We start from the raw sequence: 15,008 nt of genomic DNA on the forward strand, positions 1-15,008 counted from the left end.
TGAGGTGTGATGGTGCAGTGCTTAGAATGCAGTATTTCAAGCTATTTCTGCTGACTGGCAGGAATTTGATTCTTATCAGCTCAAGGTTGACTCAGCCATCCAACCTTTTGTGATCGGTAAAATGAGGGGCCAGATTGTTGGGGGCAATACACTGTCTCTATAAACTCTTTAGAGGGTGCTGTAAAGCACTATAAAGCAGTATATAAGTCTAAGAGTGTGTGTGTGTGTGTGTGTGTGTGTGTGTGTGTGTGTGTGTGTGAGAGAGAGAGAGAGAGAGAGAGAGAGAGAGAGAGAGAGAGAGAGAGAGAGATTTATACCCTCTCTTGGGCCCCGCCTTGGAGCTTCCTCTTCCTGTGAAAGAAATGTATTCTGATTGGTTGTCAGATTCCCATGGGGCCATGCAAGGGTAACTTTGTAGGTTGTCTTGAGTCCCAGGCTTGGTTGAATCTTACTGGATGATGTAATCTCCCCAGGTGCCATATGGTGAGTTCTGTTGCTAGATGGGTAGAGGGCTAATCCTATCATTACCTGAGGGCCATGTCTTAATCCCATTCTCCTGGAGCTAAAGGGGGGGGGCAGGGAGCTGCAGGGAGCTGCTTTGTCTTTAAAAGTTTCTCCCTTTCTCATCCAGGAAAATATAATATTCTGCCTTTCCAACATTTCCTAAAATATTTCATTCTTCTAGGAGGGGGGTGGGTGCCAACTTCCTTCACACTCTAAAGTCATAAAGTGAGCCTTGGTGGCGCAGCAGACTAAAGTGCTGTTAAATAGCACCAGCTACCTGCAATTACTGCAAGTTCAAATCTCACCAGGCTCAAGGTTGACTCAGCCTTCCATCCTTTCGAGGTAGGTAAAATAAGGACCCGGATTGTGGGGGCAATAAGCTGACTTTGTATAAAAAAGAACACCGCTTAGGGGGAGCCGAAAGCCCTACTATGCAGGTATATAGAAAAGTATGAAAGCTATTGCTTAACGCATTGTAAGCCACCCTGAGTCTCCGGAGAAGGGTGGCATATAAATCGAACCAATAAATAAATAAATAAATAATAAATATAATTACGAAACACAATGCCAAATTCACACAACATGCCAAATGAAATCATAGCATAATTTAACACAGTATATGAATCTAGTCATTGTAGTTAAGAGCTAGTTCTCATAAAATCAGAAGAAGTCAGCCTAAAGTTATATTTATTGGTTATGAAAACAATAGAATGTGGAAACTTTTAAAAAATTATTTCCTACTGTGTAAACAAATGACAATAAAGCCTTGTACTTTTTAAGCATGTTATTTCCGTATATTAAATTTATCAGTGAAGAGTTTAGGGTGTTTGGGATTTGACAGCTTTTGAAAACAAAATTGCTTTTTCTCTATTTTTGAAAACAGGACTGCACTTTTTTCCTGGCAAGGAATAGGAATATATAGAAAGAAAGATGCAGGACATGCAGGAAATGAACGAAGCTTACTCTTTCTGCCAGTTGAATTATTGCCTTTCATGCAGTTTATAAATAACTTCAAGCACTCTGCCCATATCAAAGAGGTGCCAAATCAAAACACTAAACATTGTTTTTTCAAATAAATATTTCTATTTATTGTATTCTATTTAAATATAATTACATATAAATATTATGTATTTCTGTTCAGAAACCTGAATATCAGATTAATTAGTTCATTGCTGGACTTTATTGATTACATAATTAAAAAGTCTATTTTACTTTGGGAAACTATTAACCATTTATTTGTTATATATTTATTTACATTTTTATCCCACCTTTATTACTTTATTACTTTATAAACAGCCTTGGTAGTACAGTGGTCTACAGCACCCTGTTATTAAGACCAGCTGCCTACAATTACTGCAGGTTCGAATCTCGCCAGGCTCAAGGTTGACTCAGCCTTCCATCCTTTCTAAGGTAGGTAAATTGAGGACCAAGTTATGGGGGCAATAAGCTGACTTTGTATAAATATACAAAAGGATGAAGGCTATTGCTTAGCACATTGTAAGCCGCCCTGAGTCTCCGGAGAAGGGCGGCATATAAATCAAATTAAAAAAAAACCTGAGGCAGTGAACATACCTAATACTCCTTCCTCCTCCTATTTTCCTCACAACAACAATCCTGTGAGGTAAGTTGAACTGAGAAAGAGCAACTGATTCAAGGTCACCCAACCAACTTCATGCCTCAGCATTTAAGCCACTGTCTTCACCACTACACCAACCTGGCTATAGAAATTCAGTCTCCTGGTTTCCAGCCCAAGTACCTTCACTCTGCCAAACTGGATGGATAGTTGGATAGATAGGAGAGATGGGGGAGGGACCAGAGGTGGATTTCAGCAGGTTCTGACCAGTTCTGGAGAACCGGTAGAGGAAATTTTGAGTAATTCGGAGAACTGGTAGTAAAAATTCTGACTGGCCTCGCCCACATCTATTCTCTGCCTCCCAAGTCCCAGCTGATCGGGAGGAAATGGGGATTTTGCAGTAACCTTCCCCTGGATTGGAGTGGGAATGGAGATTTTACAGTATCCTTACCCTGCCACGCCCACCAAGCCATGCCACACCCACTAAGCCACACCCACAGAACTGGTAGTAAAAAAATTTGAAACCCACCACTGGGAGGGACACATTGTTCTCTATACATAGTTACATGGTTCCAGGTTCTACTCAAAACAGTACAGAATCTATAGCTCCTTTTCTCAGCCCACCAAACATATTTGGGCGGGAGTTCAGATCTGCTAGCTGCTGTATCTGCATTTCTTTCTTTTTTTTATTGTTTTTATATCACAAATTCCATTTCTAAATTGAACTGTTTTCTAGGTAACAAAAGTGTTGAAATTTAAACATCCTTATAATCATTATGATCATATCAACATACAAACATATAGTAGATACTATCAATCACTGTTATAAAGTATACCATCTTCCATATTAACCTCAATTATATAAGCATCAAAATGTTTATTAATCAATTTTTCTTTCTCCTATAATCCATATTTCATATAAACCTGTCCATCTGATCTCTGTATCTATCGACTAACCATTTATAAAAAAGTTTCCATGTCATAAAATATTCAGAATCTTTTTTAAAAATTTTTTTTAGCATTAACCTATCCATTTCTGCAGATTCCATTATTTTTTTGATTATATTCCCATCTGTGGGGTTTTTTCATTTTTCCAATATTGTGGGCATACAATCCTGGCTTCTATTAAAATATGTAAAATTAAGTATGTATTACCCTTATACTTTTCTGGTAGCATGCCCCGCAGGAATATCTCAGGTTTCAAGTCTGTATGTTGTTTTATCATAGCTTCTAGCCATATGCGAATTTTCTTCCAATAGTTTTTTGCTTTGGGACACATCCACCACATGTGATAATATGAACCTGGTGTTTGGTTACATTTCCAACATTTGACAGATTTATCTTTGTACATATTCGCTCTTCTTTCAGGTGACAAGTGCCATCTATAAAACATTTTATAGAGATTTTATTTATACGCTGTTGACATTGTAAGCTTGTAGTTTCTGTTCCATAATTTTTGCCATTTGTCTAATTCAATTGTATAGCCAAAATTCTTAGCCAAAATTATCATAGTTTCTTTTACTTGCTTCCCCCAGTTTAATAGCTACTAAATAATTATATATCCTCTTAATTAATTTTTCATCTGCTCCTATTAGCATCTGATCTAGCTCATTAAGAGCCTTGGTAGTACAGGGGTTTAAGGCACCCTGTTATTAAGCTTATTAAGACCAGCTGCCTGCAATTACTGCAGGGTTCGAATCTCGCCAAGGCTCAAGGTTGACTCAGCCTTCCATCCTTTCTAAGGTAGGTGAAATGAGGACCCAGTTTGTGGGGGCAATAAGATGACTTTGTATAAAATATACAAAAGGATGAAGGCTATTGCTGAGCACATTGTAAGCTGCCCTGAGTCTTCGGAGAAGGGCGGCATATAAATCAAATTAAAAAAAAGTAAAAAAATAAAAAATTGGTTCTTTATAAAACCCATACGCCTTCCTGGCTTTTTCGTATCTGGATTGTATCTGTAATTGTGGCCACAATGATAGTTCAATCCCTGATCTGTTTAGTTCTTATTTAGTTTTTAGTTCTCCCCTTTCATTTAGTATGTCCTTATATCTTATGTTTTTTTCCCATATTTATGACATTTGGGTGTATCACTGCCTCCACTGTAGATAACCACACTAGTATTTTCAGATAATGTTGCTCTTTGATTTTGGCCCATACTAGCAGTAATGCCTTCCTAATGTAGTGCCTCTGGAAGTAGCTATGTATCTCACCCTTCCTGTACCATAGAAAGGCATGCCATCCCAATTGCAAATCATGGCCCTCCAGTGTTAGTAATCTTGTATTCCTCAAATTAATCCACTCCTTCACCCACGTAAGTGCCGATGTTTGGTAGTATAGCTCCCAATCTGAAGACCATGTATCTGCATTTCTGATGAGTACCAAACAGGGAAGGCATTGCAAAACCTGGGACAGAAACTATCATATTCCGTCTAATGAATGAAAAATAGATTACCAAATCCATGAGAAGCTCAGAAATAACAAGGAAAATCTAAAAGGAAAATAAGTGAGAGGACATTGCCAGTTCTCCAATAAAAATTGCTGCCTAATACATCGTCAGTGACTTATAGCTCCATGGTACTTTTCTCTCACAGGTTTAAATAATAGGCATGTTATTTCCTGTAATATGTACAGTATTACATACGTTCAATATTACTGTACCCCTCTAAGAGCTGCTTATCAGCATAAACAGAATGTGTAATAAAAAGACACCAATACAGATAGTCCTCGACTTACAACAATTTGTTTAGTGACTATTCAAAGTTACAATGGCATTGAAAAAAGTGACTAATGACTGTTTTTCACACTTATGACCATTGCGGTTTCCCTATGGTCACATGATCAAAATTCAGCCGCTTGGCAACTGACTCATATTTATGACGGTTGCAGTGCCCAGAGTCATGTGATCACCTTTTGCGGCCCTCTGACAAGCAAAGTCAATGGGGAAGCCAGATTCATTTAGCAATCATGTTACTAACTTAACAACTGCAATGATTCACTTAACTAATGCGGCAAGAAAATTTGTAAGATGGGGAAAAGTTCATTTAACAAATGTCTTGCTAAGCAACAGAAATTTTGGGCTCCACTGTAGTCATAAATCGAGGGTTACCAGTATTGGCACCACAGCCTAGCACAAAACTAGATGCCAATCTTATCCCTGAATCTTTTCAGCTACATAATACTAATGCTTAATAATATCAGCCATCTTCTCATCTTTCAGTAGGATACTATTACCAGGAAATACTTACTGCATTAAATGCACAAAGATCCCTCTCTATACACAGGGTGAAGAAAAGCAGAAAACAAAACCCTAGCATAAATCTGACATCAGAAAGCTTGAGAAAGCGGAAGAACAATTCTGTCTGCAGGATATGGTAACCTTACAGTGATCATTCTTGAATAGGGAGCTATAAATGGAAACCCCAGCATAAAATCACAGAAGTACAGCTTATTGATTGGAATTGTATTACTTATGGCCTGAATGTGATGGAATATAGCCTGGATTCCCAGGAGGGAGGGGCTGCATTCCAGAGGATCAAAAGACAAGCAAAGTTTAGATACTTTGATTGGGGAGAAAGAGATCAAGATAGCTTCTTCCTAGAAGTTCTTGGAGTATATTTTTAATGATGCAAGTGCTTGCTTTAGTTGGGCAATATTTCTGTCTACAGGAGAGGAACAATAAAGGAAACTACTTAGAAGTACTCTGCAACATGCTTTTCTTGGTTTTTGGAGCCTAACTCTAAATGAAAGAATGGGTAAATTAGTTTACCAGTGAAAAGATTTTGTATGTTATCCCAGTCTTCTGGTTTAAGAATTATAGGTTCAACACATCTGAAGGACACCAAGCTAGGGAAGATTGGTCAAGACTATTTTTCAATAGTCACTTGAAATACTGAAATGATAATATTAAGAGCTTTTTAAAATCTGATTTAGCTGCTTATCATGTTTACCAATACACTCATGGATATGTGCAAACTTAAATAAATTTTAAGTACATGATGAAGTGGACTGTGGGCTACAAGGATTTATACTGCAATAAATTAAGGTGCTACTGGATTCTGTATTTTTACCCTTCGGAAATTGTAATGTTGTTTTCAGTCAGACTGCTTTGAGACAGCTGCAGGCATACAGGTGAATGCTAGTATCTGTGGTTGTTCCCACACCATCCAAAAAGGATGAACACTCATTCCTGATGGCTACCTGTTCAATTACTTGCCTAAGCAAGCAAGCAAGCAAGCAAGCAAGCAAACAGCATCAATAGTCCCCCACCCACCCTATTAGGCCATTGCCTTGAGCAGCAATACTTGAAACAAATGGCAGCTATCAGAACTGTTTGGGCCAAGTGGCCAGCCCTGTAAAAGCTCAATGAAGCTAGCTGGCCAAATGAAACAGATATCAGTATTTTGTGTCAGTCAGAGGGTTCTCTAGGCAGAATGGAGACAGGAGGATTATTCTCTTGGCTTGAAACAGGAAAATGTCCCAAGCTTTTCCTAGGTACAGCATCCAGTTATCTTGCCCTCTCTTGATGTGGAATGGACCCAGACCGAATGAGCAGACAAGGACAGGCTGATAGATGACAACTGGCATCATGATGCTCAAGAGCTTCCTAAAACCTTGATGGAATCTGGTGTAATTTGACTTGGGAAAGTGACCTGTTCTTCAAATGCTAGCCTCTTTTTTAAAAAAAATAAAGCCACATCCATTTTCTGCTCTACAATTGTTGTTGTTCAGCATTCCTCTTGTTTTCAGTTTCACAGTGACACTCTCTCCCACCTGCCCAGATCTCTATTTTATTTTTGTTCTAATTTTGTCATAGAGAAATGGACTCCGGTCCTTTAACATTAAAGGCATTCTAATGACCTTGTTTTGCCATACATGTCATGCTCCACCCAATAAAGGAAGTTAACAGATTCTACAAATGAAATACACTCAACTCTCTTGTTTTTTGAAGAAGAGCCTGTCTTTGTTTGGGAGTTTAAAGAGATTCTTCAAGTACCTTCTTGGTAAAAAGAATTGGAAAAAAATATTGTGTAGAATATGGCAGCAGCAAAGATGGTGGGTAATACAGTATTTAGTTATTTTTACTGAGCTTTCTCTCCTTTTTTTCTCAAGTTGCAAGCTGCAGGTATAATATTCACAAAAATGGAGTCTTAATTATTCAACTCCATGTTTAACTTCTTGAGAACTCATTTTGGTTGGGGGAGAAATAGAGCTAGGCTGATTCATATATTGGAAGTGAGGTTCTGCTTTGTAGCATGCAGGACTTAAATTCAATTGAATGCAATGGAATACAATATTCTTCCAAGCAAATACACACAGTGAACCCTTCTAACCTGGCATATTCCAAACAATGATCTTTCACTGCTTAGATAAATCGGAAGACCTACATTATATGGCCTAAACTGCATGGAAAGCTTTTCTAAGACTTAGCTAGTAAAGTTCCTGTATTCCTAACTATAATGGGGGATTTTCTGTATCTTTAAATATAACAAAAGAAATTCTGCATGTTGGGGAAATCTCATTCCTTGTTACTGTAGTTGTGATAGTAGGCCTACTAAAGGTGCTGAGGTGCTTGGGGAACATACAAATTGTGTCTACCAAGCTATACTGATTCTACAACACTAAATGGAGGGGACTGAGGGAATAGGAATATAAAATTTCTGTTTATGAAAACAATTTTCAAGCTGTTGCTTGAAGAAAATACAAGCAGGCCCAAGATAACTTGTCTAAACTAGCTAATATGAAAAGGAGGCCATCAGCTCATTGAGCAGTGAGTCTTCCTTCATAGATCTATTTGCTCTCCTTAGCTCTTTAAACAAAACCTACAATGTCAGCCTTCTCTTCTTGCCTTAGGGATTGTTGCATAAAATGAAGATGGTACTAAAGTCTGGGGCATCAAACTCTTTGTTTTCCTGTTACTTTGACTAAAGATTTGGAAAAAGTTAGACATTTTGGGAGCTTGTAATTTTGCTTAGCCAAGAATTCTCTTGGTTTATTCACTCTCTCGCCTGTCCTTTGAGATGGTGGCTCAGCCTTTTCCAGGAGATGTTTCATGCTGCAGGAACTACATCTGTTTGGGATCATAAATACATGAAACTAGAGCAGTTTTTCGTTGGGGCTAGAACTGGTCTTGGAAAAAAATCTTAGTATGCCTGGGATATGAAACTTTCTAAACTTTGAGAAATAATTTGCTTCTCCCACTCTGGAGAAAAGGCACATAGATAGGTTTTGTCTCTTATTGCTATATGTCCAGATAAAAGCTTTCTAGTTTTGGGTTTGCTCTTGAGAAAGAACATGGGCCTGAAATGTATGGGCTTCTCAATTTCTGGAAAAACCTGTTGGCTTTTATTTAATCTGCAATGCCTTATTGTTACAGGGTTTATCATCTTTAGCTTGTGTTATTGTTTAGCCGGTAAAGACTTCAGGAAAAAATTGGGAAATGACTGTCCTGTCAATTGCCATAGCATTGCCCCTTTGTTCAAACATTAGGCAAGCACACATGAAGAGCATCAGAAGCACAAAACTAAGAGTGGGGAGACAGTTGTGGAGCACATCACCAAGCATCCCCTGCAGAACAGGTATTAGCAATAAAACCATTTTATTTTGTTATGTCCAATGTCCAGTTCTTGGGCTTCAATATTCTTTTTTCTTACTTGCCATTCCTTTTATGAACTATAAGTGTCCTGAACACATACATGTAAATGTCGCTAAAGGAAGCATTTAATTATACTAGAACAGATATACTGTATATATTTTCAAGAAATGTTTGGTGGTTTGTTCTCAAAAAGCAGTTAAGAAACTTCTGAACATCTGTGGGTTTTATAGTTATTACATAAGAAAATGCTCTCAGCTTAACAGGTGTATTAACTGTCCTCGGTCTTTTTTCTCTTATGAGCAGGAATCACATTCTCCAAATAATGTATTTGTTCATTATCAAACACTTAAGATCAGGGGTGGGTTCTACATACCTTTACTACTGGTTCGCAACGGGGCCACGCAGAAGCATTCTGATGATGTCGGGGTTGGTTGGCGGAGCCTCCCGCCGATTTTACTACCAGTTCTATAGAACTGGTGCGAACTGGGGACAACCCACCACTGCTTAAGATACTCCAACTTCCATTTTTATATTTCTTTACAAAAAAAGGAGAAATAGAGAAAAGCCTGATCTGTTTTTCAGGTATTCTAAACTGAAAATTTAGTATGTATTGGCTACAAATATCAGTTCTGATTACACTTAGACTGAGCTGAGCATGGAGCACTTATCAGTTCCCCAAAACAAGCATTAAGAAGCATGAGGATAATTTGGCTTGGCTTTCAAAGAGCATTTCCCTGACTTTGTTCTGGTTAGTAACTTCACTTGTACCTTCCTTTAATTCATAGGTGGGCCTTGTGGTTCTTCAAAAATGACAAGAGCAAAACCTGGCAAGATAACTTGCGGCTTGTTACCAAGTTTGATACTGTGGAAGACTTCTGGGCGTGAGTGTATCCTTATCTTCTTCCGCACATGCTAATATTTCAGTCATACAATCCTGAAGAAGTAATATGATTGTAGGTTATGTCATTTGCATTTGGATCAAGCAGCAATATGTCCACATTGGTGAGAGAGAAAAAATAGAGGATTCTGGAGAACTTCCGTATAAATTATTAATACTACAAATGCCACCTTGCTATATTTTTCCTCACTGAAAACAAATACAGGGACTTGTTAGAACATAGTTTACTGATATAGAGAAAGGTCTCTCTTATTCCAAATCCTTGGGGTATCTGTTGCTCTCTAAGTAACTCAGTGTATACAAAAGTTTTCCTAAACAAATCAGTTATGGAAAGGAGTTCTTTCCTACATGGCATTTAGATCAATACAGGTAATCTTTGCCTTTTGACCACAATGGAGCCCAACATTTCAGTTGCTAAGGGAGAATTTATTAAATGAATGTAGCCCCATTTCACGACCTTTCTTGCCTCAGTTGTTAAGTGAACCACTGTAGTTGGTAAGTTAGTCATCTGGGTGTTAAGTGAATCTGCTTCCCCATTGACTTTGCTCATCAGAAGGTCACAAAAGGGGATCACATGACCTTGGGACACAGCAACGGTCATAAGTATGAACCAGTTGCCAAGCATCTGAATTTTGATCACATGATCATGGGGATGCTGGAAAGATTGTGTGAAAAACTGTCATAAGTCACTTCACAATATACCAGTGGACCTCTAGCTAATAAATAGCAGTGTGTTATTGTTGTTGTTTAATGACATTCATCCAGTTTCCTATCCCAAGCTACCAATTGTCCTGGAGCAACAAAAATATCCTACTTCCCCACCTTCACACAAAAAGCAAAAATACATTGTCTTTTCCACCTGTTTCCAGAACATCTAGCATGCATTTGCTGCTGTTTGCAAAAAAAAAAAAAAAAAAAAAAAGCAAGGAAAGAAGGAAAGAAAGAAGGAAGGAAGGAAAGAAAGAAGAAAGAAAAAAGAAAAGAAAGAGAAAGAAAAATCTGAGCAGTTACTAGAAAAAGAAATTACTGGGAAGTTACTATTCTTCTAATGCATTTAAAACAACTGCTAAAAGTACATCTGATTGTAATCTTACAATCAGGTGTTTTCCCTAGTAGCTGTATTTACATGTAGTTATAATGGAGGAGACAGGGAAGATATGTTCTCCAAGGACTACGTGCAAACAGGCACTAGGAACAGAGTGTTGAAGGTTGCTAGTGATGAGGAAAAGGAGAGATAGTCCTGGAGTACAGGGGTGGGTTCTACTTACCTTTACGACTGGTTTGCAATGGGGGCACGCGCTTGCACTTGCTTCATTTGTGCATGAGCATTTCTGCACATGCACAGAAGCATCTGCGCATGCGCAGATCATCCATTATGACATCCGGGAGGGTGGCGGAGCCTCCTGCCGCTTTTACTACCGGTTTGTAAGAACTGGACAGAACCGGGAGCAACCCACCACTGCTGGAGTAGCAAACCACCATCACTTTGCACACAAGATAAAAAAAAAAAACCTGCTAGCCTCCATGTGGAATGGAAAAAAAAGGAACAGTCTTGCTATCTACTGTGGAAGAAAGGGGGCAAATGAATCCATTCTTTTGTCCATTTCGCCATGGAAAGAAAAGAAAAGAATCTGCAGACTCAAAATACTGTAGCCTGTATTAATACTGTCTGAATATTAAAGTGGAATCAGAAGGGTAGTGTATACTTGTCTGATCATATGCACTCACCCTCCCAATTCAGGACAATTGCTGTGACGGAGTATATGTGAAGCCATTGAGCCAATTCTCCCCTTTAAGGACCTGTAAAAACAATGTGTCACCTAAGACACCTACAGACTGAGTGAGCCAATGAGAAAACTATTCACCCATAACATCATTGTTGAAAAAAACTTCCTCCCTCCTTTCCTTCTCACTGGTTCATTTTATGGAGAAAATTCTAGGCATTGAGTATTTATCTTAATTTAACTACTCCTTAAATAATTATGAGGGTAAAATGGACATAGCTCTGACTTTAATGCTTGGAAAATGAATTGTATCTCCTTGCTAAAAATGCCACCTGAAACATGTAAAATACAGCTAGGCCAGATGGGTGCTGTAGGAAGTTAATAATGCTTTTCTGTGATATGGACCTGGATTTAGTGAAAAATATTCTGGATTGGAGTTTTGGAGATACCTATGCAATTGGTTTCTTATTGAAATAATATCAATCAATTATATTGCTAATAACTCTCTCCCGTTCTTGAAATTGCAGGCTGTATAGCCATATCCAACTAGCTAGCAAGCTGACGTCTGGCTGTGACTACTCTCTTTTCAAAGTAAGTTTTCTCCAGAATTTATTAAGTCCCAACAACTTGACCCCAAACCCATTGAATTGTGACATGAGGGTCTCTTATATGAAGGTAAACAGAGAGACTATACTTTGGACTCCTTTATTATGAAGCTTAATTCTCTCAACTTGTGCATTGTCCTAAACAGGATTTTATCCAAAAATAAAGGGACGCAGTGGCTCAGTGGCTAAGACACTGAGCTTGTTGATCGAAAGGTCGGCAGTTCAGTGGTTCAAATCCCTAGTGCCGCATAACAGGGTGAGCTCCCATTACTTGTCCTAGCTTCTGCCAACCTAGCAGTTCGAAAGCACGTAAAAAATACAAGTAGAAAAATAGGGACCACCTTTGGTGGGAAAATAACCGTGTTCCGTGTGCCATTTAGTCATGCTGGCCATATGACCGTGGAGATGTCTTCGGACAGCGCTGGCTCTTCGGCTTTGAAACAGAGATGAGCACCGCCCCCTAGAGTCGGGAACGACTAGCATATATGTGTGAGGGGAACTTTTACCTTTACCTTATCTGCAATAATTATGCTGGCTAGGAAGTCAGCATATTTGGAAGTTGTCCATATTAGGGAATAATGATTTAATTTTATGCCTTGCTTGCTGGCATAAAACCAGTGCTTCCCATCTGAATATATCTGTAGCCTAACACATAGTGAGAATATGTATGACTCATATGTATGATTCATATGAGGTGGTATTAGCTCCATTAGGTAGGCCAGACCAAGAAATCAGCAAGAATCCTAAAATTATTTTTATTGAGACTGGCTATAAATCTGACTGTGTTGTCCTTCCTCCTTCTCCTTCTTCTAGTTCAGTGAATTAGGATGATACCTATCTGAATTTCTTCCAAATGTTATCTGGACATTCTGGACCTAAAACATGTTTTATCTTTTGTTACTTTGGCAACAGAACTTGAATATCTTCATCTAGGTCATCTTCCTTATTATGTACATGGCAAGCAATTATTATCTTTGACATTTTTCTACCAGGATGGTATTGAACCCATGTGGGAAGATAACTGGAACAAGCATGGCGGTCGTTGGCTTATCACATTGGCTAAGCAGCAGCGGCGTACAGAACTTGACCGTTTCTGGTTAGAGACTGTAAGTAAGCAGAATTCAGTTTATATCCCCCCCCCCGCTCCATTAATTTCTCAAACCAGGTGGTTCTTTGGATTGTGGCCATATTTCTGTAATGGATCCAAAAGCTCATCTCTGCCTCTCTTTAGTAGATAGGGCTACTTACATAATTGTTCTGTTTCAGTAATTCCTTCCACAAACGAGACCACACTAGCTTATTCTGAGATGGGCAATATGCCCTCAGACTAATTTAAAAGGTGTTCGAAAGCCATCAGTTTAGACATCTGGTGTGCTTCCCTTCCCCCCCTTTTCCAGCAGCTTATTGGACAGAAGAAGAAAAACATATTGGAAAAGAGAGAAAAGAAGATGTTGAACAGAGGTTGTGTAACCCTGAACACAATAGGGCTACCAGGTACCCTGAACACAATAGGGCTACCAACACAAATCCAGACCTTCAGTAGGCAACTTAAGAGAACTAACTAACTACATAGAGGAAACTCTATTTTTTGTTACTTTTTTTGTTACTTGTGTGGGTCACTTGGATTCTTGCCGACGAAGAACGTAGACATGGTTCTGATTTAAGTATTTTTCACTTATTAGGTTCACAGTGTGTAGAAAAGATTAGTTCTTATTTATCTCTCAAGATTCTACTCCCCCCCCACCCCCAAATCAATATTAAACTCTTTAGGGCAGGAAAAACCTGATACATCAGACAAATGCTGACATCTGGTTCCCTGTATATTTCATGTGGATTTTCTTCCTGCCCCCTTTTTGTAGTTGCTGTGCCTGATTGGAGAGATGTTTTGTGACTACAGTGATGATGTCTGTGGGGCAGTCATCAATATTCGTGCCAAAGGGGACAAAATTGCCATTTGGACCCGTGAGGCAGAGAACCGGGATGGAGTAATTCATATTGGGTGAGTGTCACCTTCAGAGGGCCCTCCCAGACTGAGGTATGGTGGGTACTCATCCGAGAGATGGCCTTTTCAGTGGCAGGTCCCGTGGGCTTTAGAAAGCCTGATGCCATGCTTCCTGCTCTTTTGGCACCTAGGAAAGACAGATTAATTTTCCTTGGCACACCTTCACCCTCTCTTTCTCTCTCTCAATTTATATGGCTGCTCATCTCAAATTTATTACTCTGGGCAGCTAATGTTTTAAAAAAATCATAAATCACACAACTGTAAAAAAACAAACATATAATCAGCTGACATTAAGAAAGCAAGCAAGCAAACAACGAACCAACATCATGCGTTAGCGTGTGGCCATGATGTTAACTTGTTGCTTTTACTTTTTCTTCACATTTTAATGTATCTTATAGATTTCACTTTGTATTTTGTATTTTACAAAATGTCTTAATGTATCTTTTTATTGTTTTTCCTTTTTCACTGCAATTCTTTTATTGTAAATGGCTCTAGATTTCTTAAATGGGATTTATTTAAAAGGAACCATAAGAAATGTGCGAAGTAAAAACCAATGGGGATTGATATCTTTAATGGCACTCACACAAAATTACTTTGTTCTGGCTTTCAGGCGTGTGTATAAGGAACACCTGGGCCTCTCTTCAAAAGTGGTAATTGGTTATCAGGCTCATGCAGACACAGCTACCAAGAGTGGCTCCCTTATGAAGAACAGATTTATCGTGTGACCTCACTGGGCTTAATCCTTGGCAGGATGGCTAAAGATGAGCTACATGAAGATTTAGCATGTCTCAGGTCTTCTCATTAAAATGTTGTAACCAAGCATTCTGGATTCTTCACTGGACTGGAGATATATAGAAAGTATTTATACTTGGGGCAAAATGGTTCCTGTTACCCTCAATTTTAAGCCACCTTTAAGCTAAGACAGCGTCACTTAAAGCAGACTGTGCTTTGTGTAACTTTCTGGTTCTGTAATCTGAAAAGACTTAGACAATGAGGTCAAAAGGATTGTGAGAACTTCTTGGTACCAAGGTAGCAGAACAGTTTGCCAAGAAACAGAATTTGCCTCTTTGCTTCTAATCTGTTTCCTAAAACTAGGCTCCCTTCAAG

General features: G+C 38.7%; 1 protein-coding gene across 1 annotated transcript; it reads left to right on the forward strand.

The window, feature by feature from the left end:
• Positions 1–6,329: 6,329 nt before the first annotated feature.
• EIF4E1B (eukaryotic translation initiation factor 4E family member 1B) lies at positions 6,330–14,721 on the forward strand. The gene is made up of 6 exons (XM_034408728.2): positions 6,330–8,655; positions 9,458–9,553; positions 11,822–11,885; positions 12,892–13,005; positions 13,759–13,898; positions 14,512–14,721. Exons 4-6 carry the CDS (start codon positions 12,907–12,909, stop codon positions 14,624–14,626), a joined length of 354 nt encoding a protein of 117 aa, XP_034264619.2. The 5' UTR covers positions 6,330–8,655; positions 9,458–9,553; positions 11,822–11,885; positions 12,892–12,906; the 3' UTR covers positions 14,627–14,721.
• Positions 14,722–15,008: the final 287 nt, after the last annotated feature.

The sequence above is a fragment of the Pantherophis guttatus genome, chromosome 2 (assembly GCF_059756535.1).
Source record: "Pantherophis guttatus breed Tessera chromosome 2, ASM5975653v1, whole genome shotgun sequence".
NCBI lineage: Eukaryota > Metazoa > Chordata > Lepidosauria > Squamata > Colubridae > Pantherophis > Pantherophis guttatus.